This window comes from Corapipo altera, unplaced genomic scaffold (genome assembly GCF_003945725.1).
Source record: "Corapipo altera isolate COAL_440 unplaced genomic scaffold, ASM394572v1 308, whole genome shotgun sequence".
NCBI classification, from domain to species: domain Eukaryota; kingdom Metazoa; phylum Chordata; class Aves; order Passeriformes; family Pipridae; genus Corapipo; species Corapipo altera.
Window position 1 is genome coordinate 4,715,409 of NW_020884925.1, and position 26,289 is coordinate 4,741,697.

General features: G+C 43.3%; 1 protein-coding gene and 1 long non-coding RNA gene across 4 annotated transcripts in view; one reads left to right on the forward strand and one right to left on the reverse strand.

Moving 5' to 3' along the window:
* Window positions 1–26,289, forward strand: part of RORA (RAR related orphan receptor A) — a 244,095-nt gene that overhangs the window by 168,569 nt on the left and 49,237 nt on the right. The window contains exon 1 of one of the 3 annotated variants that reach the window (XM_027657900.1): window positions 2,296–2,385. The exons of the other annotated variants lie outside the window; for them this stretch is intronic. Coding sequence (XP_027513701.1) covers window positions 2,355–2,385 — 31 coding nt within the window. The 5' untranslated portion in view covers window positions 2,296–2,354. Of the gene's footprint in view, window positions 1–2,295; window positions 2,386–26,289 lie in introns of those variants that run through there. 3 annotated transcript variants of the gene reach the window in all.
* Window positions 23,218–23,614, reverse strand: LOC113954033. Its single transcript, XR_003530091.1, has 2 exons — window positions 23,435–23,614; window positions 23,218–23,328 (listed from the first exon to the last, which is right to left on the reverse strand). It is a non-coding gene; the product is annotated as an uncharacterized LOC113954033 (long non-coding RNA).

The window sequence follows — 26,289 nt, forward strand, 5'->3', positions numbered from 1 at the left end:
TAGAGAAGCTTCTGGGAACTAGGAGGCACTCCCATCGGTGAAATGAAACCCTGCTGCACAAACAGTGAGAGCAATTGCCTGTCAAGTGTACTGTAATACTGAGCTAAGTGTTATTTGACTGGCACATTGTCTGTGTGTTGTCACTGATACGTGTCTGAACTTCAGCGAGACTTTCACTATTGCAGTAGTTTGGTAAATGGGGAGGAAATGGATTTTGGATGGAATGTTCATAATGAGGGCAAACTAAGAGAGAAAACTCCGGTGCGAATGGATGTGTTTGCACATTCCAAAGTCAGCAGATGGCTTTAGGTGGGATATTGATAACAGATAATAGACTATTTTAGGTATGCTCTTCTCACTTATAATGTCTGATGACAAATCTTCTATAATTTTATGAAACAACCATTGTAAGGCATTTGTAAGAATGCAAAATCTGTGTCATCTGCTTATTATTGGAGCCGTTTAGCACATCAGATGTCATTCCAGATTACCAGCTGCATTTCACTTGGACTGGAAACAAATACAGATCAGTAATAACGTGATGTTGTGTACCTTAAGGTTAAATGTCTGACAAGACAAGTAGTGCTAATGGACTGTGACATTTTTCAGGCCATCGGTCTGACATTACTTGCTGTGTCAGAGTAAAATGTTTACAAAGCTCTAACTCTGCATTACAATACATGAAGACATCATTCTTTTCTCCCGTGCTGCTCCAAGCTTTCTGGCTGCCTCTGAATTCCACTGTTGGCCCCTGTGTAAAAGCAGCATCTTCCAGGCTCTGAAGAGCCCTGAGCACCACCGTTAGTGGTATTTGCTTCGGTCCAGAATGTCCTCTAAGCACATTGTAACTTTGCAACATGTGCTGCATAATGGATAAAACTCACGAACACAAACCCATCTGGGAACAGATCTGCCACTGTGCATTTTGTGAGCAGTATCTCACTATACATGTGCTATTGGTAGGAATGGTTTAATGTAAATGAGGATGCTGATCAAAAGTTTTATGACAAAGGTATCTGCTAAATTTACACTACTGTACCAGATTAGCTCTTGGAATTTTTAATTTATTTTATTTAATAAGGAAAATTTAAAACAGTATTTTGCATTAACGGGACTAGACTGATAAATGGTAAGTACACCTGGATCAAATCACATTTAAATAATATCATACTGTATTAGGAACTCTTTAAAGAAATAGGTAAGAATTAGCCATTCAGGGCTATTTAATAACAGATTGTTTCAGTGTCCTCATCTCGTAAAGGCTTTCTAAATATAGGGCTTTGTTTCAAATATTAAGATGGTTCCTCTGGCTTGTGTTTATCTATTTTCCCTTGTCTTATTTTCATTAAATGCTTATACTTCTGATTAAATTAGATCAAATGTTATATTCTCTTCCCTCTTAAACAGCTTGTAATGCATCAGTGGGGTTTTTTTTTGTGGTTTTATATTTTGTGATGCTCTATTCCAGTGGCTAAGATGGTAATTGGAAAAAATATTGGCTTTGTTAATGCAATTTTCAGCAGAGTGTGGGTTTTTGAGCAGGTTGGATTATTTTTGTGTCTGTGTGTGTGTTGTCGTGCACTGTCCCCCTTGCAGTGTGGATGTGTGCATATCCACGAATGCAAAAGTTCACCTCGCAACCCGAGAGTACAGTGACATCTGACGCTACAGAACAGATGGCAGTAACTCCAGCAGTGGTGTGATGCTCCAGGTAAATCCTGAGAGAACACGAACCCGTCACCGGGCAGATTTAAAACGTAAATGCCGCTCTGCTTGTTCGAGTCAGCGACTATTGAGCGTACAGCGCCGTGCGTTATTTTTTACCTAAAACAACACTTGGAGATCCTTCACGAGGGGTGGTGGCGGGGTTGGGGAAGTTGAGGCGCGGAGCGGGCACAGCGGGGCCGGAGCTGGCGGAGCTCTCGGGTACTGCCGGAGCGCTGCTGCCTCTGCCGGCACCCCTGTCCGTGTCCGGCTCCGTGTCCGTGTCCCGGCGGGAGCGGCCCCGCTCGGCACCTGCCGTGTGAGGGGAGGGCGGGCCCGGCCCGGGGCGGCGCCGCCCCCGCGCCCCGTGACGGCGCGGCCCGCCCGCCGCTGGGCCCGGCGGGGAGGGGAGCGGAGCGGGCCGGCGCTGCGAGCAGGGCGGGGGGCCGGGGCTGGCGCGGTGTCAGCGGGTCACATGGAGCCTCATATGCGGCGGGGGATGGCGGCGCGGCGCGGCTCCGTGCGGGCAGGCGGCGGCGGCTGCTGAGGCGGCCGCGGTGCTTCTCCGCGCCGAGGGCCCGTCCCGCCTCCCCTCCCCGCCTCCCCGCCCGCCGCGCTCCGCTCCGCTCCGCTCCGTTCGCCCCCGACAAATGATGTGTGTTGTGCTCGCCGCGATGAAAGGTGGGTGCCGGCCGGGGAGCCTCGGGAGCGGCGGGGCGGGGGCAGCGCGAGCCCGGCCCGGGGCAGCCCGGGGCCGGCGGCGGGACGGGGGGCTCAGCCCGCCCGGCTGCTGCGGGGTGGCAGAGCCCGTGTGCCCGCACGGCCCCGGCAGGGACGGGGCGCGATCGCCGCGGCTGCAGCCGCTCGGAGCGGGGAGGAGCCGGTTCGGTCTGTCTGCAAACCCTGGAGGAAAACGCGCTCCGTACAGTCTGGCTGTGGCCAACGAGTCTGGCGAACGTGCAGCATCCTGTGGGCAGCTGATGGGGTGAAGTGCCGTCTCCGCGGACAGCTGCTCATTTTTCGGAGGCTTTGGATTAAGAGGAAAGGCTAGAGCTACTTAGCGATTGGTTTCTTTTTTAAACCTTAAGTTTTCTCTGCCTGCCGCTTTGAGTCCTTAACGAGGGGCAGTGTCAGGCTGAGGAGAGTCAAACGAAGTTTTTGACGAGGTACCAAAAGTTTAGAGGTATGTTTGCAGTCTGCCCTGTGTTTTAATAAAACGAGATCCACCGTAGAACTGCGCATTGCAGCATTTCTAAAGTCGTCGGTTTTTTCGTTTGTGTTAGTTTTGGTTATTGGGTTTAGATTTTTTTAATTTTTTTGAAGAAAAGAAAACATCCTATTTACATGCAATATTCTGTCACAGTAATCTAAAGAGTATAAGTGCTGGCATTTGAATTTCATGCCCCCACTAAAATACTGAATCTGTACCCTTTAAAATATTTAAATGGATTTTTAGGCAAAATTTCTCTTTAAAAAAATTAGTTACTTGGAAAAAGAATACTGAATCCTGCTTCAGCTAGAGACCGTTTCCTTTTTTTTCCACTTAGCAAGAGCAGTAGGTAGTGCACACCAGTAGCAGCATACTGTTTAAGGACAGTAATTTTCAATTACTAGGCTTCCTTTTCTTCTTGGAGAGAAGCCTGTGTGAATAAAAAGAAAAGCACTATATTCATTAATCATTAGCCATGCTGAATGTATTTGGCAAGAAAATGTGATTGGGTTGATTCAAATACTTGCATCTGTAACAAAAGGAAGTGCATTTTTTAAAGTGCAGACTACATGGATGTTTTAGTAGTCCTTTAGAATTCTACATATTCTGATAAGAGTTTTTCAGCATATGGCTCATAAGCCTGTTAGAACCCTGAAATCAAGTAAACAAATTTGAAAAGAAAAAGAAAGGGAGGAAAGCACAGAAAAAATTTTGGAGAGTGTAATTGTGTTGTGTGCTTCTGGACAGAGAGTTAAGGTGTGTTGTAAAAGAGCAGGCAGATGATTTACAACAGTTCAACTTGGAAATATATTTTTTACTCTCTTGGGAGTTTCATTTAAACCAATTTCCGCACTGATGTAAAATCTTGGCAGAGCCCAGCTTTTGGGTTTTAAAATGTAATTCCTAGTGGCTTTATTATGGAAATGCTTTAGGTCTTTGTACTTTTTACAGACTACTCCTATAGTACATTTAATTCATGTTTCGTAATGTTGAGTTTTCCAGTGCGTTGAAAAACTTTCTTGGTTTCTTATCCTTTGTCTAATTCGCTGGACAGGGTTCAGTTGGAGAAAATGTGTTGTCATTTGTCTTAAAAGGGCCTCTGACTGCCATGAAATAATAGATCCACAGTCCAGTATTGTGATTTGAGAGAAGCAGAGTAGTAGTATAGGGAATGCAGTTTGTTAAGCTCAAAGGTGCAAGGGAAAAATGTGAAATGTGTAGGTGAATTGAGTATCTTATTTATTCTCTGTCCTGTAATGGCATCTGTTGGCACTTCTTGTCTTTTATAATTCTGAAGTTAAAGTGCAAAAAATTATGGTCTGGAGGAGGGTAAGGGATTTTCATGTTGGGTTTAATTTTCTCTTTTAAGTGAAAAAGGAGAGTATTATTTCCTTTCCTGTTGCTGTTCAGATAGCCCAAATTGGTACCACGTGAAGATAATTTGTGAGTTGTTTTATTTTTCCTGCAACACAATGTTCTGGCAAACATGCTTTCTTTGATTCTGGCAAGTCCTCAGACTGTGTCCAGGTTGGAGTGAGTAAAGACTCTGGGCAGCATTCAGCACATCCAGAGCTGCTCTAGTACATTTGGAGCACTGGGAACAGCCCAGTCCAGGGAAGAGCCTGCACGGATCTTGAAGGCAGGCTGCGTGTTAAGAAATACAACTTTCTGGTTTCAAGCAGAGAGGAAAAAGGGGGGTTTACCTCTCTGTTTCTAAGAAAACAGGCAGAGGTGAAGCATCAAAGTTTGTAATGATTAAATAAGTATTTTCTAGATTGATGGGCTTTAAAAAATTATTTATCAATTGTTGTGAGTCTGCAGAGCGTTCAGGAAGCCTGATGTTCTTAGTTTATAACACAGGCAGGGCAGTTACCCAGCTGATACTTTTAAGAGAGACTGCAACTTTATGTGCTTACCAGCGAAGTTTGCAAAGAAATCCGCCCATTGTGCCAGCATAGTCCTTGGTACAGATCTTATTCAGGCAGGAGTCTTCACTGGCAGGAGCTTCAAGGTTGACTTCAAGGAGAATAGTACTGAGTGCTCTGAATTGATGAGGAAATGCTCTGTGATGGAGCAGGAACAGGGATTCAGTTGTCAGGACAGCACATAACAGGAGGTGAGCCCGAGAAGGAGGGAGATGGTTTCAAAAGTGTGGTGTTTGACCATTTCCTGGGTATTTACTTTGTGGGGAGATGGGTGAATCAGACCCAGTGTTGGTGAGAGCTGAAGTCCTTGTCTTGTACTCTCACCAGGCCTGGACAGGAGATTTCAGTCCACTGATGAGTTTATAAAGTATGTATGGGAACCTGGCAGTAGGTTTATTATCCTTCATATGGACATTTCAAACTCAGCTGGTGGGAAGGCAGATGTGAATTTTCTAAGCTTTTTCAAGCAGTTGCATTTACTGTTGAGGTGGCATTTGAGCTACTAATCCTGCCTTTTGCTGTATGGATGTAGAGTTGAATCTCTTGCTGTTTTATGGAAGATAGACCAGATGAGTAGAATCTGTTGTTGCTTGGTTGTAAGGAAAATTGGTTTGCTTGGACCATTGGAAATATAACTAATTTTCCTGCTGACAGTGTCTCCAAATGAAAAGTCAACCATTTAAAATACCTGTTTAAGGAAAGAGGCAGTTGGTTTCCTTATTAGCACACGTGACTTTTGGATCTTGCTGCACTTTTTCTGAGCCCCCAAACTGCAGTTGGACACACAAAAAGGATTTCCCTTACTGAGGGCAGCACCTTTCCTTGAAGTGCCCCCCACATCCAGAGCCAGGCTGCTGGAGGCAGGGCTGCCAGGGATTTGTGCAGTCCTGCCTAATGCGGGTGAGCTTTCCCGAGGCTCTCAAGCCTGACCTTTTGACGTGTTTTTTGTCGTGTATCTTGGCACCAGCCTGCCAGAACCTTGGTAATTACTCATGTTTTTACCAGTAAACAAGTGTCTATGGAAAGAATACCTTGCCATAGGTTTAAAAAAAGGAGTTGCTTTACAAATTGAAGTGTGTTTAAATTTACCTTCACTGTGGCACTATTGAAGGTTAAATCCAATTTAGCAAATACCCCAGCACAGAACTTCTGTTGACTAAATATTAACAGAATCTGGCCTTTGGAATGGCTAGCTAAGAAGCTGTTTTCTTGCTGCTTTAATTTCATAGGGCTGATCTGAATGACTTACTTGTACCTAAGACATTTGTTGCATTACATTTGCAGGATAAGATTGGTTTGAGGTTTATTGCTGAAATGTACTTTTCAGGCCCTTTGAAAGACTCTCGAGATTTAAAAGTAAAAGAGGAGGAAATCTGTCTTAATGTCTCGCTCTGTGAAAATCAAAGGCAGTTGCCTGCTCTGTACAAGTCTCAGTTGGGGACACTCCTTTCAAGTAAGGAGAATCTGTCCTGTTTAAGTCAGCAAAAACTGTGGGTGCTGAACATCTCAGCAGATCAGACTCTTGAAACTTCTGTGTGGCTCCTTCCTAGCTAAAATGGTAAACCTGTTCCCACTGGCTGGGAATGCAGTCTTAAAAATGATTCTTCTAGGGTAATTCTGAATAATTGGGGCAGAACTCAAGTGGGTTTTGGACACAACACAGGGACTTCTGTATCTTTTTTTAAACAACAAAACAATATAAATCCCAAAGGGATGAGGTTGTAGAGGTGGGTAGTTGAGCATGGCTGGTGTTTGTGGTGTGGGCTCTGCACAGAAATGAAATATCCTCCTCTTTTATTCAGTGGGCTGATGTGGGGGCCAGGGGCACATCCAGCTGGTTCAGTGGGTGCAGGGCAATGGCTGCAGCTCTGCAGTGGGGAGCTGAATGTTTGTATTGGCATTTATTGGTTTGGGGTGTAGTGTCTAGAGACTGTGGTAAAGAACTGAGTCCTCTTTATATCAGGTACTTCCCCACTGTGTATGGAGAGGGCTGATTTCTTTAGTCATTCCCCATTACAGAGCCTTGCATGTTTGGATCTTTTTTTTACTAGGATGATGTAGCACTCAGTTTTAACCTAAAGGGCTTTTAAATCTTCTTTCTTGCTTCTCTTGCCTCCATTACAGTATAAAAATGATCACTATCATGTGCTAATTACTGGCAGGGTTGTTAGTATTTCATCTTGACTACACAACAGAATTCTAAATTGGTATATTTTATTGTAAACTATAGGTACTAAATTGAAATTGGCACATCCTTGTGTCTCTCCTGAGCAGATACATTCAATGTTGTCTGACTTTGCATTTCTCTGTCTAGTATTGGAGGAAGTTGAGATGCAGAATGTTCTTTTTTTTTCCTTTGCATTCCCATGAGATAAGTTTTTGTAGTGTGCAAAATAACTGCATACGACAAGAATGTTATTACAGTCAGACTTGATACATTTTAGAATGTTATTCTGTTGTTTTTTTCATTTGCAATGAAAGGAAAAAGTATTCACCTTTCTTGTATTTATCTGTGAGCTGTAATTTGCAATTACAGCTGATAACTTCTGAGATCAAGCAAGCAGTAGTTTTCTCCTTTTGTGATTTGTCTTTTCCTTGAGGACTGGTATCTAAGGGATATGCACATAACTAATGGTGCAGAAACTGTCTTCTTCCTTTTGAAGATCAGGGGATTTTTTTCCTCCTTTTTGCAATAAACATTAATAGGGGAGGGGAGGATTCTGTCCTCCAAGAATAACTAAGTTATGCGAAAAAGGTGGCTCTGTGCAGTGCAGACCTCTGCTTGCTGGATGAAAAAAATGCACAGACTGGAAAGTTGAAGCAGAAAGCCTTGTCAGGGGATCTGGCAGATGGACTTTCTTCTTATGCTTCATCCTGTAACCTGCCTGTGGTTAACAAAGTCTTTAGTTTGCCCACTTTTTTTGTGGCTTTTTTTTTTTTTTCACTTTTCTTGCTGGAGGCATTTAGGCTAAGAAGTTCTGCAGAATCCAGGTTGGCAAGCTCGGAACAGTTTCAGGCTCCTTCCCAATTGCCTGCACCTTATGTTGAGAACACGAGGGAGTGACTCAGGGCGGCAGTGACTCACGGGGTGTCGTGCTGTTCCCCTCTCCAGAGTGGGGGTGAGCTGCAGCAGGGAGCTCGCTGACACACTTGGAAGAGTCAGTGCTGGAGAGAGCCCCTGAGGTGCCCCCACTCTGCTGGGAGCGCGGCTGCCTGCTCAGCTCACCACACACTCACGCTGTTGGGCACAAACACCATTAAATTAGGGTTTGCATCCCTTTCTGGTGCTGGGGAAGGTGAAGCCTTCGTGTTGACAGGAGCAAATGGAATGCAGGAGAGTATGAGTCCAGTGTCAGTGACAGAGCATCTCTTACATCCTTCCACCACTCCCTTGGTGCACGTGTCCTGTCCTTGGGAGCACGAAGCTGAAGCTGGTTCTGGCCGTGCACTTGAGATCTCTGCCATGGCTAATGCTCCTTGCGCTCTTTGGATGCAGGCTGGTGTGAATCTCAGGCATCTAAAGCTCTCAGAAGAGCAAGAGTCCCTCCCAGAGAAGTGTGGGGGCCCCACAGCACTGTTGGGGTGTGGGTTAGTCTCTGCCCTCAGTGTCAAATGTAGCCCATGTGTTCTCTGTAGTTGGGTGCAGTTCATCTCAACTACTCTTAAGCATTTACCTTCAGCAAGGTCCTGATTTCACTGCATTTTTTGCTTTCTTTCCTTTGTGATGGGGAGTGATGCAGGACCCATCCCTCGTGGCTCCTCTGTTTGTGTGATTCCAGCCTCTGGGCCTTTTGTCATGCTCCATCCATAGCCATCTAGGCTAAAATCAATGTTGAGAGAGGTATAATCATCCCAGCTTTCATTTTAAGAGCATTTATCTCAAAGCTTAATTAAAGCTGCTTGGATGTAAATAAGTCTAACCTCTTCATTTCTGAACAATGCAAATAGAATAGTCAGCATACTTATAGGGTATCAGCCATGTAATTATTGTGTACTGTTTGTGTTCTTTGAAATACTGTGCTATTTATTGCCATTGAATCCTGGGACAAGGTGCTTCATAAAACCAACTGCATGACTCTTTATTTATGTACTTTAGAAGAAGTTGATCATTCTCAAATGAGGGGGTGGAAATGTGACATTAAATCTTTACATAGCCAGATGCACTGTGACAAAGGGTTTGTCAGAGTGTTCCTTCAAACTGAAGGGACCACAAACTGGAGTTTTGACTGGTTGGCAGGGTACCATGGGTCACGTTCCTGCGTGCCAGGCTCGCTTTTCACTGGCTCTAGGTGGTGCTGGTCAGAGGCACTGCGGGCACCCTGCCCAGCAGGGAGTGCTGGGGCCTCCTGCCACCTCTGCTCACACCTGGGATATTGAGAACACCTTCTGCACTGTTGACTAAAAAAAGGAAAAGGTCCTGTCACCATTTGCACACACTGCTGCAGTGTGCTCTTTGTTTAGTGTTCTAGAAACCCTCAAGTCTTTGTTATTCTTGCTGCTGTTTTGTTAACAGCATGAAATGGGGAGGGGGCAATATGGCAATGGCTTCTGCTTCCAGCTCTTGCAGATACTGAGGGCTGATGTACTTGATTCTACCGGTGCACTGACTTCCCTGCACCAGGGAAAAGGGAGAGACACCTGGGGCATTGAGGTTTTCTGTGTACCAAGTTTATACCAGTGAGGTAGGGTGGTATTTTGAGCTGCTTTAGTTTACCAGTCTCAAAAGGCTGGGTGGCATGCATGTGAAATGCCATTGAAAGCTGTGGTTGTTTCAGCTAAGTCGTATTTTGGACAGAATTGTCTTAAGTTTAAATATAATATAAATTTTTATAATTATATAATATAATATATAAATATGATATAATTTCAGAATAGATGAAGTGGAGCAGTGGAAATAGGATTGAATGCAAGGCCTTGTGTTTTCAGTCTCCACTGCAGTTTGCAAGGGGAAGGGCTGTGCTTGGGCATGTGTCTGTGGTAAAAAATTTCAACCTCTTTTTTCAAAACATCACAAAGTTGGGCTCAGCAATTTTCTCCCTTCATCCAAATGTCATTTGCTGTTTAAGGCCTTGTACAATTTACGTGATCAAATTAGAAATAAGGTTCTCGTTGCATGTGGCACTTAATTCACCCCTCTTGTGAGGCTGCCACGGGTCTCAGGAGTTGGTGCTGTGCCACGGTTAAGTGTGCCTAGAACTTCCATGAGCTGATGTTTACCTCTCTCCTGGCTCTGAAGAGAGAAGGACTCTCGTGTCCAGCCTCCTCTGCTTGGCCCTGTGCCTAATGGGACATGATTGGAAGTGTCATTTATCTTATTCTCACCCCAAAAGAGGGTTAAATTCTCTCTGAGCCCCAAGTGCTCTTTGCTGGAAGCCTCTAGTCTAGGTAGAGTGTAAAAAGCCAGTGAAAAATGATCCCTGGTCATCAGAACATTCCTTTCTTTACATGGGTATTTGCATGCTTTAGTTCCATCTTAAATTTGAATGGTATAAATTGCTCTAGTACTTGACAGGAGCAGCAGTAGCTGCTCTCTTCCTGCGACAACTGTAATACTACTCATAATGGGTGCATCTTCCCATTCAGCTAAATTAATTAGCTCATCTTTGTCTGTGTTTGATTTGTCAGAGTAGCTATTGTGGGAAAACACACATTTTCTAGTAAATTTATAGTGATTACTTGAAGCTCGATTTGGGAATTAATAAACCCATCTTGTGCACTGCAGAAAACTGCACGTTGTAAATTGCCACTGTTTTTTCCCCTCCTTGGACTACCTCCTCCTAGTTCACTGTAGGATTGTTGGCATGATGGATGTTACATCACTCACCAGTTTTGGAGAATATAAATGTGAGTGAAACTACCGTCCGGTCCTAGGCCTGGTTTGGTCCCTCAGGCTGGAGCACTCCAGAGTTTTGGAGGTGTGTTTGCCTCTCTTGCTACAGGCTCACCCTGTGCCAGGCAGAGAGGGGCAGGTTGTTTGTGCTGGTCTGCAGTAGCTGAGCTTCAGGGGACACTCCCTGCAATTGTCACACTGACAGAGGTGTATTGTGTTAAGCTTTGGGGAGAGCTTTTCTTGTACTGTGGGTGTGCTGAAGAAAAAGAAGTATTTGCTTAAAATATGGCTACATAGAGCTGTTTGTAACTGCTGGAGTGATTCTTGTATCAACAGATAATAAAAAAGCCAGACATGTTAATTAAAGAGCCAGAGAGATGTTTCATTTGAGAAGCCTCATATCCATAGGCGCCTCCTAAATGGCTGAGGGAAGCAGGCCCAGAGCGTTCCTCCCTCCCTGCCCAGATGCTCCTCGGCGATAGCAGTGCTTGGCAGCACCTGTGGCAGCAGCAGCAGGGCCAGGCCGTGCCTCTGGGCTGGCACTCAGGCCTCAGGGGCTGGAGCGGGGCCAGCACAGGGAGCTAAATCAAGGAATTGATTTTCCTATTGTTCTTTTCAAGGAGGAGCAAAATTCTCCCTCCTGCCTCCTGCCCGGGATGCTCTGAGGGGCACTGTGTGCAGCCTCTCAGTAACACCAGCAGTGCTTCACCCCTGGGTTTTTCTTGGTGGGTTATTTTACTGCATGTGATAGAATCTGGGTGAGAGCTGAGAACTAACTTTAGCCTTGACCTGAAAAGTCCCTGAAAATGTGACGTTTCCAGTATTGCTAGCTCAATTTATCCAGATTTCTTAAAAATCTGCTGGTGTTTCTGGGGCTAACTTTGCATTTCTCAGCCAGAAAGGTTGAGTGCAGCACCTGACTGCCTGGCATTGCTAGAGCTGAGTGCTCCCTCCTTCATATACACCTTGCTAGCTCTTAACACACATTTCCCTTGCTGAGCTGCTGTTCTTGAAAAGGAGGAATCGGTGTCTGTAACAGATCTGTTTCATTTTAATTTTTTTTTTTTCTCACTTAGTAAAACCATCTAAAAAGTATTGTATGATTTTCTCCCTTTAAAATTATAAGTTGAAATTTAAGTATTCAGAGTAGTGCATTTCTCTGGCCAGTACCCTGATCATACACCTTTAAACTAGTTGGCTTGGAGAGGGGCATCAGGAGCAGTACTGATGTTGTTGTGGAAACCTAGAGCTTAGCATGGGGAAATGTTCCCTCTTTGCTGTCACTGTTCCAAAATATTCTAATTTTCCTCTGATGTTTTCCCTCTCAGCTACAGTGTTTATACTTACAGAAGGGAAAAATAGCCAAACATAAAGGTCACTCTAAAGCAGAGGCCTTGTGAATGGCAAAATCTCACTCCAGAGAATTTCAGCTCCTAGGATTGATTTAAAAGCCCTCACAGAAGTGCTTCAGAATGGAAATGCTTTTTTATGTCTCCCGCTGAAAGCTGTAGCATTTACTGGTGGTAAACTTGCACTTTCTAACATGTTATTTGTGCCAGTGTTGATTACTGTTTTGTCACAGAAGTAACTAACTTTGTAATTTAATCTGCCTTGGTACTGCCTGGAATTTTATGTATACACATTGCAGTATGGAAAACTGTACTGCAGAGGCTGCCTTTGGCTCTGAAGTCCCTGAACTGTAGTGTTGGAGGCTGGCAGAGAAACCAGAGAGGTCCCACTGCACACATGCCTTGGCATTACAGTGTTCCCAATGCAACTCCTCCTGGTCACTGCTGGAGTCCCAAAGTACCTGAAAGAGAGTGAGGAAATACAGACTTGACTAGGTAATTATACTTTATGTTAAATGTATTCAGATATATTAGCCAATGCTTGTATTAATTTGTAATACTTGAAAAACCTGATCAGATCTTGGTTTTTAATCAAGTTATCATTCCAGAAGAGTAGCACACTTCTTGTGGAAATTCTGAAAACAAGTTACTAAGAAATCTGACTCATAAAGCAAATGCCTCATGAAATTTGAATGTTTAGAAGGGAAAATGACTGGCAGCTCCTCTTGTAAGTGTGCTAGTTGCAATAAAGTATAAAAGTTCAACATCAAAGAGATCACCGCTTAGTCTGTGGCATATTTGTACATCAAAGAACAAATACAGGACAAAAGGAACTGTATAGAGATACAGTTCATCCTTGCAGACAGGTCCCCGTGGAACGCTATAAAGAGCTGCTTTCCTAATGTGGAAATGATCTCTGGCACATCTTCATTTCTGATTTGGGGAATAGGTATGACCAGGAGTTAAAAGCAGTGTCTCAGAGTCCAGCCTTGCTCTGCCTGGGGTCGACTGTAGGTGCTGTCAGCAGTGCTGCTGTGCTGGGCCTTGGGGTGGGCACAGGGGGCACGGGGGGCAGTGTGGGACAGCAGTGCTGCTGTGCTGTGCCCCGGGGTGCAGGCACGGGGGGGCAGTGTGGGAGCAGCAGTGCCATCGCTGGGGCGAGGGTGGGCAGGGGGCATAAAGGACATCAGTGAAAGCCAGAGATCTGCTTCCTGACTTGTTATGCCTGTGGTCAAGGTCTGTATCAAGTTGCCCAGTGAGGTTGTGGACTCTCCATTCCTGGAGATACTCAAACCTCAACTGGACACAAGCCTGAGCTTTATTTGACCCTGCCTTGAGCATTGCTGCATCCAGCAGTGTCCAGAGGTACCTTCCAACATCAACTCCTCTATGATCCTAGGACAATAACTCTTTTATAGTAAGGCAGCTGTCTATTTCATATTTTTAATTATGACCTCTCTTAATAAAATTTAGTCAAAAATCTGACCGGGTCTAGCAGAGGAAAAGTCCTCCACCTTCACCTGTTTTTTTTGCTGCTTTTCTGAGCTTTTGTAATGTGAAAGCTGGATGTATTTTTGCTGATTTGTGCTTTTAGTAGTTTGTTGTGATTTTGTTGTTTGGTGAGTTTTTGTTATTTTTTCTTATTCTTGAATTCCCCCTTAAATCAGAGCGGAAGTTTGTGGATGTCTGCCTTAGAACTAAGGACAAGTAATCTTGGGTATGTAGACCACATGTCTTCTTTCAGAACAAGACAGGACACGTGAAGTTGATCACAGAAAATTTTTGGCCTGCCTTGACCAATTGGTGGTAGCACTGTGTTGGAGGCAGTGGAGACTTTGCTATTAATTTGAATGTATCTGTTTTAATATTGAAATGTAAAGTAGGTCACATCTATTCTTCAGTTCCAGTCTTTTTTCTTCATTTGTATTTCTGTGAGTGCTGACTGCTTATGTGGTATACAAAAATGTTAATGGTAAGATCCAGACAAAAGCTGAATTCTCCAAAGTTCAAGTGTGCTTGGATCAACGGTTTTAATAGCAGTTCCATCTTTTTTGGAGATAGTATTGTCAGCAGACTCATTTCTTTTACTGCAGAACTAAAAATAGTTACAATCTTGTGGAATCATTAAGAAATACAAAGGGTTTCTGTTAAAAACCCTGGGGAAACCTGATTAGGCAGACTACTGTATAATTAATTGATGTGCTACTACACTTGGAGAAGTAGTGCATCAGTAAACAGAAGTCAGAATGTAAAAGGCTAAGAAGAACTGCTGGGAATTGTGTTAAGACATCAAGGCTTGAAAATAACAATTTGGGCACCTCAGGAGAGACAAGCATTTGCATTTGGTGGAAGGACAGAAAACTCTCCAGGAGGCCAGGACAGAGGATCTGTGAAGGCTGGTGCTCGTGCTCAGCACTTCTTTTACCAATAAAACAGCCACAAACATGACTGGTCCCAGTATTTCCTACTGCCTTCAAGTTGACATTCTGATAGTTCCCTAGACTATATTCTTATATTTTTAAAACAGTGTCTGATAAAGCATTGTTAGAATGTTCCTTTTGTTAATGCTGTGCATTAAATACATTCATTTTGATAATAAGTTGTTGCCTGAGATATGACATGGATCACTGATTTGTGCCATTGTTTGTCTTGTTTGCTTTGAGACTGGAAGTAATTGTCAGCAAGCAGCCTGTAATTATCTCCTTGGAAAAGTCAGGATCTTCCATAACATTACTGTAAAGAGGTTGTGTATGGAGAGATCAGGGTGGACGTGACAACACGTGAACAAATTACTGTTCCAGAAATAAGTTCAAAACTTGTATCAAACTCTTTGTTCTGCCCCGTTGCAATAGCAAAAGATTTCCATCGTGGGATGGGACGTGTACCCTGACAAGTCCCTGTGACCAGGGAGGAAGAAAAAGCAATGACAACAGAAACATTAAGTTCTTGGTGATTTGAGGAAGACATTACAGGGAAAACAGATTGATGTTTTCTCGTTTGGACAAATATAACGTGGCTATTTTTAAGGAGGCCCATTACTATATCTGTTACCTTGCCCTGCTGATGGGGAGATATGAGCTGTACTTGAAGAGCTTTACCGACTAAGTGGCTTTACCTGGATCTTGCAACACCCCGGGGTCCTTCTAATAGCACTGCTCAGTGCTGCACACGGGGGTGCTGGGAGAGCTGGGGGTGCTCAGTGTGCTGACAGCAACCCTTGCTCGGGAAATCATAATAGTGGGTTGTGAATAGTGAGCACTGCTCTGCCGTAAATGCAGTGGCTGTGCAGGTACCTCACCCTGAGCAGTGAACTGCAGACGTGTCAGTGCTGTGCTGGGGAAAGGTGGAGCTTTCCTCACTCCAGTGTGTCAAGTTCTGACCTGCTCCTTGGCATAGACTGTGTTTGGAACAGACAAGAGTTTTACATTTTAGAAAGCCCAATCAAATGAATTCAATTTATATGCTAAATCGAAGGAACTTCTGCAAGACTTTACTTTTGAATTAAAAAAAAAAATTCCAAACCCAACAACAAACTATTAGAGACTTTCCCACCTTCAGAGTGCCCAAACTGTCGCGTTAACAGCTTGTTATTCCAAGGAGTGTGTGTATGTGCTTGCTCAGGCAGAGCTGCCAGCAGCTCGTAAAACCAAAATCCCAAAATGAAATCCTTCAATACTTCTTTTTCTTTTTCCCCTCATTGAATTGAATTGAAAAATTTCTTAGGGAGGTGCCAGCAAAAATAATGTGGGGTTGTGTGGCTTGACTTCTTCCCTTGGGCTGCTGCTGCAGCCCCAGCGGTCTGGTGGCTGTGCTGAGTTGGAGTTTTGTGTCAGCAGAGTTTTGTGTTAGCAGTCGCTGGGATCTCTTTGCATGTGAATGGATCTCCTGAATGGGCAACACGCACACATGTCCAGCTTGTCTCCTCGGAGCCTAAAGTTAAAGTGCCAGGAGCATGTCCAAAGCTGGCATGGAGCTGTGTCTGTCACACGAGAAGCTCTGCAATGCACTGGCCAAGGCATTACTTCTGAATTTGAGGCAGTTTTTGTCAACCAAGCATTTTTTCATTGATGGAAGTTTTACGGTTTCTGAGGACTCTTATCTGCTTCTAGTGTAAAAGCACCTTAATAATTGAAATTACATAGCACGACTTCAAATATAATCACCAGATGTAATGTGGGAGAAGAATTAATTTAATTATCATTAATTCCAGTTTTCAGAAAATGCTTTCAAACTTGTCTTAAGCTGGATACCAAAATTGTTATCACTTTGGAAAATATTCCAAGTCTCCAAACATCTCTGTCAAGTGTCTGTTTCACAAAGGACTACTTTGATCCAGCTATCTAATAGATTTATCCAAAGACACAAAACCCAGATTGCTTTCTTCTAATCCAGTGCTTTGCAAACAAGATTTTAATTTTTATTCCCTTTACTTGTTTTTCAAATATTCGGGCATATGTACAGTGGGATGGTTTCTTCCCGTAAGTAATTAAGCCCATTGTAAGCAGTGTCAGTGGAAAGTCTTCTTGAGATTCATGTAGTTTTAAGTACCTACTCATTTCTTCCTTTTGAGAACAGTATCATGTCCCAAGCAGTTTGAATGCTCATAAATCACATTGGTAGAAGGGGAGAAATTATTCCAAACCTACTGTATTTTAGGTGTTTGCATTTGTTCTCAGAATTATTTTGCTGTCCCAAAGCCTGTCCCAAGGCAGGAGTTGAATTCCTGGGTTGCTGTAGCAGCTCCTGTTTGTGTTTGTGTTCACATCGGTGGAGTTGCCTGTGAGCATCAAACGTGAGGGATTCCTGTCACCAGTGCAGGGAGGCTGAGCTGCTTCTCTGCACTACCTTGCTGATAACACTGGGGAAGAACTCTTCCCTCCTTTCATGTGGACCAGCAATGAAATTAGGTCTCTCAGTGAAGCTGTGCTTATTACTGCTACTCAAAATTATATTCTTTTCATGATGAGAACAGGTAATTGAACAACCTAATCAAAGGGGATTTATCACTGGAAGAATTAAAAGCATTTCCATCAAAAAGGGAAAGTTGAATGTAAATACTATGGTGTTTTTCAGAGAAAAGAGCATCTAGGACACAAGAAGAAACCAAGGGCTATTTTCTAAAAGGGACAATACCCACAGCACTGGGGGAAAGAAAATGAAAATTGTTTACCTGCCTGTTAATGCCATCAAGAGGAGTTCCAACTACATTGTTCTTTTGAATTAAAGAATCCACCTAAGTATTTTAAAACATTGTTTATTCACAGTAACTGATTTTAATGCCAGAGAGGGTAAATTAAGTTGGTTACACAATGCATCAGGCTCTGCTAAATGCTGTGGATGTCATTAGTTACTAAGTAACCAGCAGGTAGTCTGGCAATGTTTTATGTCTCAGGACATTGCCTAAATGGCCCTGGTTGAGAGGAATCCTGTCCAGTGCAGAAGGTGAGGATGCAGTGGGATGCTCTGGACAGATGTTCTGTGCTGGGGCCGTGAGTGTGTTGGTGCCCTCAGCCCTGCCCTTCCCCAAGGCAGCAGGGCCAGGCTGTGTGACAGGGTCACAGGGAGCAGGGTGGGCTGGAATCCACCCCGGAGCAGTGGGCACAGCACCCCCAGTGCTCTTCAGCCTCCTCAGCAGTCACAGTTGTTTTTCACATCCTGTCCCAATGATCTGATGTTCATTTGGCAAAGGACTTCCATCTGTCAAAATTCTTCCTTCTCTTTTTCCTCATTTCTCTCATTTAGTTTTGGTGCTGTTTTTTTTAATGAAAACTTTTTTTTTCTGTAGTGAATGTGTCAGAAGAAGTAAATTGACATGTCATGGAATGGCTTTGTGGTTTGCAGGGTGTTTTTTTCCTGGTTTTAAGGAGATGCAAAAAAGGTGTATTTTGATGCTGTTACACTGTGATGGATGAAAAAACTGCACTGACTTTTATCCAGGAGAGGGAGGCGAGTTGTTTTCTTTCAAGGGCTGTAGATCAATTGATGTCTTACAGAAGTAATACCATGAAAGTGGGGAAGAACTCCTCTTTGATACTCGTCTTTCTGTTTCAGTTGGTACAGTAATGGGCTTTTGAATTAAAGGTTTGTTAAAGCTTGTATCTATTTCAGAGTATTGACAGCCGAAGCAGACTCACTGAGCCAAAATTTATATGTTTATCCAAGCCTGTTAAAATCAGAATTTATGTTGACTGTCCCAATGTCTAAGCTCTAATACCACTTTTATATAGAAGGCTGCTATTGGAATTTTCAGTGAATTTCTTTACAATGTGCCTTTGAGTTATGGTTTATAACTGGATTCATATAAATAAATGCTTTCAGCCGAATGCTGTTGAACTAATTCCATTTTGAAGTCATTAATTATATTTAGCTCACTGAAAAAAGGAGGGGGAAAGCATCAACTAACCCTATATAAAAGTGACAACAGAATTGTTTTGTGAAGAGGCTTTGGGCCTCTTAAGCTACGAATAGTGATTGGTTTGTTGGGTTGGTGGTTGTTGTTTTAATCAAAGAAGTGTGAACAGAAGCTAGATAATGCACTGCTAGACTGTAAAGACAATTCATTTTGAACAGACATTAATACACTTAATGCTTTTTGCTTTTATCATGTTAAGGTCTTTGCAATAATATCAGGCTATGCAGTGAGCCTGCTAGTTTGTACAGAGAAAGAAACAACCTTGGTTTTTAATCATAAATTCATTAACTCTTGTCAGATTGGTAAATTTTCAAGGTAAATTTCTTCTGATGTGTGTTCAATTGAAAAATTGGTTTGCTACGTTCAAACAACTTAATGTAAGAAAGAAAACTTAAAATTTCTTATAGTATATATATTGTATGAAGCTTATGATAAAGTGCTAACTGGTCATCAAAACTAAAATCTAGATATAATCAAAACACAGTGGATTTTAATGCAGCTTGTGTGAACCTGCTTCTTACACTCTATTAATGGGATTTTGTCTTTTCAGGAGTTTGAGAGAGGGCATAACAAACCTAAGCATTGCTGATTGCAGCTCCCCACAGACAGCTCGGGAAATCAGCAGTGTGTATATTTTTAGACTGGAGCATGGTACTTCTGCCACTTCCATCTTTATCCTTCCGTTTTGGCTCTTCCATTTAGGTAGATGTAAGAATTTTCCTGCTTGGGGTCCCTGTTGCCCTGGGATCACATAGGCTGCATGCAGAACTGTCATCCTGCTGAAGTGCTGTGTAATTGCCTGATCCTCTTCCCTTTGCTGTCTAGTTTCTCATTTCTTTCATTTCATTACTTTCATTTCTTCTCCTTCATGTTAACGTTCTTCATCTCTAATTCACTTTCTTGTGTTCTTCTTTCACCCTCCTTTGAAAACAAGCTGCCAGTGCCTTATTTAATCTCTTTATCAGTGTCGTGAGGGGTAACAACACAACTGTGCATTTTAGGCCCTTTGTAGCCAACTGTTTGAGATCATTGTGAAGGAATGAAAGACAGGGCCCTCCAGGACACCTCTGTGCTGTGCCTTTCCAGCACTGCATGCTCAGTTCTTCAAGAGATCTTGGTTCCTTTAGTGGCCTTCTGGAATAGTTCCAAGCATACCACAGGGTTGTGACAACTGGAAGAAACCATCTCTTGAAATGGGCTTTTTTTTTTTTTTCAATCCACCAAAATTCACATCTGGTCTGTTAAAGCTGTGCCCTCTGCCCCCCACCCCAAAACATTTTGGGTTTCATCAGCACCCCGTGGCAGTCTGCGCCAGGGCACCAGCAGGCAAACATTGGCACGCTCAGGAAACCAAAATTGTTCTTGGTTTTGTTTTACTTGAGGAGAAACTGCTGCTCTCAGATTTGCTCTGTTGGAGGCAGGAGATGTGACGTTACTGTGCCAAGCTGCTGCAGCATCTGCAGGGTTCAGTTGTGTATCCTGAGCTCTCCGAACTCGTGCAAACTGTTCTGGTTACCAGCGTGATTAACGAGAAATCAACCACAGGCTACGGTTGAGGAACCTGTCAGTGAAACCTCTGCCTTGCATGTAGATTGCCTAGTAAAGCTGAGTTGATGAAAATGAACCAGCATGAAGCAAGAAAGCTGTCTGGAATTACTCTTAAACAAGTTATTTTACAAAACACAGCAGTCACCGTCTAAATCACGTATGAGGTGTGCAAAACCAGAATTACAGTGAAGTGAGCTGGCCAACAAGTTTTGGAGCTAAATAGTAGGGAGCAAGGAAAATGCAAAAGAAGATAAAGTTTTGTACTTCCATTAAAGATCTATCTTTTTATCTGCATTTATTATATATTATGTTTTGTGTGTATGAGGTCCTCGTCCAAAAGTGAGGTTCCTCAGCTCTGCTGTAGTGACAGTGGTGAACAAGTTATCCATCTGTCCTTCCTCCTGACTGCATCCTCAAGAGGAGAACCCAGTGCTGGTCTGTTTGTTAACACAGGTAGCCAGTAGATGTTATTTCTGGTGTATCAGGTTGCTCAGAACAGTGGTCTCCAAACTCGTGCACCCCCATCATTAAAAAATAAATAAATTTGAGTGTGCACCCCAATGTGTGTATTTTTTTTAATAAATTGTATACATGTACTACTGTAGTAATGTTAGGTACGTTATAAAACATGCACAAAAATAGAAATGAAAAAAGAGTGAGATAGAGATGATGATTTTTGAGGTATGTGTGCTAGAAGCACGGTTGACCTTGATTATCTGTAAAAACTGTACCTTTATATTCACTGCTTAACTCTTTCTGTAAGAGTGAATGGAAGCTGAGGTAGGGAAGTTCCTAAGGATGGCTGTAGGAGGGCTGTAAAATCACTACATCTAATAAAATCTGGTAGATCAGTTGATTTTTCATTAATTCATTGCATTTACTTGACAAACTACTTGATAACATGTTTTTTCTGCTCATCCATAAGAGAAGCATAATTCATGCTGGAAAATGCTTTCATTTTTAAATTACACACTTTATAGTGTGTTTCTTCTGCTCACCCCTCTGCCTTGGTTCAGCTCTGGCTTTTGGAAAGAGATATAGCTGATTCACAGCTGTCATTTAAAAACATTCCATGTGGTTTTAATCATGGATACAGCTTGTAAATATATTGTGGTTGTATGCATCTAAGACATGGCTTATCTAGTCTCTGAAACAAAGGACTCTCCAGACTCAATGCAGAAACTACCTGTGGGTGATCCAAAGTGTATCCTCCCAGCTGCATCATTCCTTTGTGCTTCCCTGGCCTTCTGACGGCTTCATCCCTGCTGTCCCTCCCAGAGCTGCCCTGTGCAATGTGTCTCATGTCCCTCATGATTCAGTGCCCCACTGGAAGCCAAAGTGTGACTCTGGTTTCTCTGTCAGTGCTTGTGAAAGCTCAGAGATGGAAACACCTTTGTCACCCGCTTGGATGTGAAACCTGAGTGGGCTGCTGACAGAAACCTGTCACAACTTTTTGTGCTTCATCACTGCTTCCCCAGAGCTTCACTGCTGATCAGCTAAACGTTTCAATTCTAACAACTCCTTGGCCTCTTTCCCCTTCCTTCTCTTAGTTTCCAGAAGACCTCCAAGAAGAGCTTTGCCATGAACTATTAAGCTGAATTAACTGGTTTTGTATTGGCATCTTGCTTCGGTCAAATGTGATGATGGAGTGTTTTTATCTGTCGTATTTGACACCTGAAAGTGCCCAAGATAAACTGAAACTCAGATAGAACAACTCAAAAATATTTGTTAAAAATCTTACGACTTTGTGTCTGTGTTTATGCTCGCTTCTTTCTTGTTTTGTGCCTTTTTTTTATTGAATACTCAAGGGTTGGCAGTGCTGTGAAGTAGAACAGTGAAACATAAATATTAATTGTGGTAGAAATATTGTCTAGAATCTTATCCTTGTTTTACTTGAAAATAATACTCGATTGTCTTGGCCATGCTGGAACAAAGACAAGACCTAAGGGATGTGCATTTGTTTGGCTGCAACTTTATTAACACATTTGGGAACGTTGCCCGGCAATAAATCATATAGTGTGAGTCATTGCTTATTCCTTGATCATTCCTACCTCTCTGGGAGAGCTGCTGCCAGCCTTCCCCCTGCCAGCCTGGCACCCCCCAACTGTAGGGCCACCTCGGCTTTCTTGGGCCCCAGGGGGAGGCTGGGGAAAGGGGAGGGTCGTTCCCCCACTGCACCAGATGGTGGGAGCTGCAACTGCTTCTGCACAGCTTTCTCAGAGAGCCACTGCTGGCCTGGCTTGTTTGGTGCTGGGGTTTTTTTTTCCCCCTCTCTGGCAGTGTGAAAAACCGTGGGAATGTATTTAAGTCGGGTACCACCTAGGAGTGGCAAGCCCTGTACCTTCCCACTGCTCTCCTGGGTAACACCTCATTTCAGAGGATCGCTAGCATAGATAAGGGGCTAGTAATCCTCTGTTTGCATAGGCTCAGTTAAACTGCTCTCTTCAGTTTGGGGAAGACTGGAAATTTTAAGGGCAAAGTTGAAAATCACAGGGCAGTTGATATGAGTGTTTTCCAACTCCTCTCACTCAGGCACCACACACCTGAGAGCTCTGTCTGCCCTGTTAGTCTGGATTATGACTAGAGTTTCTGCCTCCAGCAGGTACTTGCCTCTTTCCTGCTGCCTCCACTTGCAATGTAAAAGTATATTGGTCAAAAATTCCCTAATTGTTAAGCTTAGTGAGACAAGCCTAAAACAGCTGAATGGTTTAAAAATTTGGTATTGCTGCCTCACTGGGAGGATTCAAAGCTGCATCATCACTAAAATGCTACTTTAGTTGCCCTACTAGTGTATATTCTAAAAGTTTAATAGTTTAATTTAGCAGTGGCGTGTCTAGTTTGTTAGAGCAAGGACACTTCTCCCTTCCCTCACATAAAAACTTCCCTCCCTTCCCTCCCTTCCCTCCCTCCCTTCCCAGTACTTGAAAGGTGCAGTGTTGTAATGGTTGTATTTGCTCTGGAAAGCCTTCCTTTCTTTTCCGTGTGAAGATGGTGAGTCCCCTGGATGGCACTAAGATGTGAGCGGGCTGGACCCACTGAAGCCTCGTGCTGGCCCAGTTCCAGCTGTAGGACTGTGTGAGGGAGTGAGGGAAGCCCTGGTGGAGGTTCAGCTCCGGATTGTCCGCTCTGGACAGGGGGGAGCAGGAGCAGACGGGCCCTCCTCCCTCACAGAACACGGCACAACGTGGAGTTCAGGACGTGCTTCAGGAAAGTCACGGTGTTGATTAGTTGACTGGTCATGAAATCATAGGCCATTTATTTTTCCAAATAAACTTAATGACAATATTTGTGCGTGCTGATTTTGAGTGTCATTCATGTTGCAACAGCTTTTCATGGATTAATTACACCACCTGTATGCAAACAAAAGACAAACAAAGATGAAGTTCACCTGAGTTTTGACTGAGAAACTAAAAAATTACAGTTTGTTGGCTGTGTTAGCTCAGATCTTTACCTTACAGTGAGATGGTCGTGTTGTTACATTGGAAACGAAGCAAGTGAATTCACTGGTGTGCAGCAACAGTGACAAATCCATTTTCCAGTCCTGGATTATGGTCTTAAAATCAAAGGCAGTAATTATTATTTAGTTCCTATAATCAGTAAGCTCTTAAGTTTCAAAGAAAACTCGAAGTATTTGGTATGTAGGCTCGGCAATAACTTGTGACAGAAGTTCAGCTGTTGTTTGAAAGCACATTTCAGCTCCTATTTTCAGGAGCCATTTTTCAGTGGCTCTTGGAATATGTAATTGCAGACTTAGTAAAAACTTCCTCTTGTTTGTCTTTCAATATTGACTGTTTCAATTTATGTGTATTTTAAAATGAGATGAGCTTAAAAGGTTTTCAAATTTTAGGTTAAGTAAATCATGTGATGGTGAAGACTGTAGAACTGTCAGGTTATATCCTGTACTACTTGAAGGAAAGCAAAGAAACAGCTAAAATTTGTGGTTTAGTCTCTTCCCAGTTTACCCTCTTCAGTCAGTGTAGGCAGAACAAGTAATGTTTGGTCCTCTTGCTATTCTATTTCTGGTCATCCTGGGATAAAATTGGTGTTTTATTTAATTTGTTTTATACCCGAGTTTTGTACTTAGATATCATACTGGTTTATGAATCCTAGAAAATGAAGTTATCTGTGGACTTTATTCTAAGCACAAGTAAGATACCAGGCACTGTATAAACACAGGAAAAATACATTATCTACCCTGTTGAGCTTACATCTGAAAATGTAGGATAATCAACATGCCTTTTGTAGAACTCTCTTTGCATTCTCCAGCAACTTGTAAATGTATATTTGTGAAAAACAGGGTCTCCACCATTAAAGTCTTTGTTCTGGATCTGCTAAGTGTTTCAAGATTTCTCCAGGGAAATTTTGTCAAGATAGGACATACAAATTGTGCTGAAAACTGATGGTGCCATTTCATTCCAAGTAAAAATAAATGTAGGAGATGCCCTACATTGTATGAAATCCTTATGCTATGTTGCTAAGAAGTACACATTCCTAAAAAATAACCTTGTGGAATTCAGTAAACTTGGCTTTCTGGAATTGTATGTAGATTCTATCATCACTTCTGGAATGCACTCTTTCCCTGGGCCAGAACTGCCAGACAGAGCTCTGACAATCTCTTTATCTGCAGGGTTGTCTATAATGTTAATTAGTGAACTCTTTGAAAAACCGGCTTCCATGAGTTAATTTATGCATAAAACATCACTGAGGGATGTTTTACCTGTTTGCCAAGGAGGGGACTGAAGTATAGCTTGAGGGACGTGGCTTGGGCCACACAGGAAGCCTGTGTTGTAGCCAGGAATCAAGAGATTCACGTTTCAGTGCCTAACCACACAAACTCAGAAAATAAGGAGTTGAACAAAAACAGATCCAACACTGAAGATTTGAGTCTTGGGTACGATTTGCAGGGTGCTGAACTCTCTGCCCATGAGGTTAGAAGGATGTGCTTTGGAAGGTCCACAATTCTTGTGCATTCATAGAACCACAGAACGTTTGGGTTGGAAGGGATGTTAAAATCATGTTTTTCTGACCCCCCTGCCATGGGCAGGGACACCTTCCACTAGCCCAGGTTGCTCCAAGCCCCATCCAACTTGGCCTTGGACACTTCCAGGGATGGGGCAGCCTCGGCTTCTCTGGGCAACCTGTGCCAGGGCCTCCCCACCCTCACAGGGAAGGATTTCTTCCTGATGTATAGTCTAAAGCTGCCCTCTTTCAGTTTGAAGGCATTCCCCCTTAACCTTGTCCCAGGTCCCTCTCCAGCTCTCCTGGAGCCCCTTTAGGCCCTGCAAGGGGCTCTGAGGTCTTCCTGGAGCCTTCTCTTCACCAGGGGAACCCCCCCAGCTCTCCCAGCCTGGCTCCAGAGCAGAGGGGCTCCAGCCCTCACAGCATCTCCGGGGCCTCCTCTGGACTCACTCCAGCAGCTCCACGTCCCTCTTATACAGGAGGCCCCAGAGCTGGGCTGCACAGCACAGCTTGGTGTTGTTGGCAAACTTGCTGAGGGTGCACTCAGTCCCACTCTGTACTGAGCCAACAAAAATTCCCAGCAGTTTGAGTGCAAACTGCCAGGCTGGCTGCAGACATGTCATTGCTCTTCAGTGCTGAGCCAGATAGTTCAGGATTTTCACTTTCTATCGACACTTTTTTTTTTAACCCACTGATACATCTTCATAATAATTATTATTTAGGGCTGATGCCCTGGCCAAGAAGACTGAGGAAACAGAATGTCAGTGTTAACTCTGTCTGGGGATTTTTAGATTGTCAGCCCGATGTCTCAAAATCATAAGGCAGGAGCAAAAATCTTGAGGTTGGTATTTCAACTTGAAAGCTTTCTTTGGGGATTCTTGCTTTCCTTAGGTTTGTGTTTGTTTTTTGAATATGTGCTCTCTAATCTAGTGAGGACATAATGAGCTCTTGAGACATAATAAGCTCAGTAAGACTTGAAACACTATTTACCGCTTGAAGTATTTACGTGGCTTCTGTTCCTATTCATGTATCCAAGCACAATATGGTATTTAATAGATCCTCACAGATAGGAAGCCTCTAATCCTGGTGTTCTGCAGGTAAGAATTGAATTACAGAAAGGCATGTGCCCAGCTCCATGAAGTTATTTAATCCTTTAGCTCCTGGTGTTTGCAGTGAGCCTGACACATCTCACAGAAGCTGGACATGCTGTAACTGTGCTAGTTCTGTGACTTGCCCTGGCTCACACGCTGTGCTTGTCACAGCACAGGGACTTCGAGTCCCAGCTTTCCAATCCTGTGGTACCAATCCTGAGTTAGCCTGAGAGGAAGAAATGTTTCCCATATGCTTCTGAA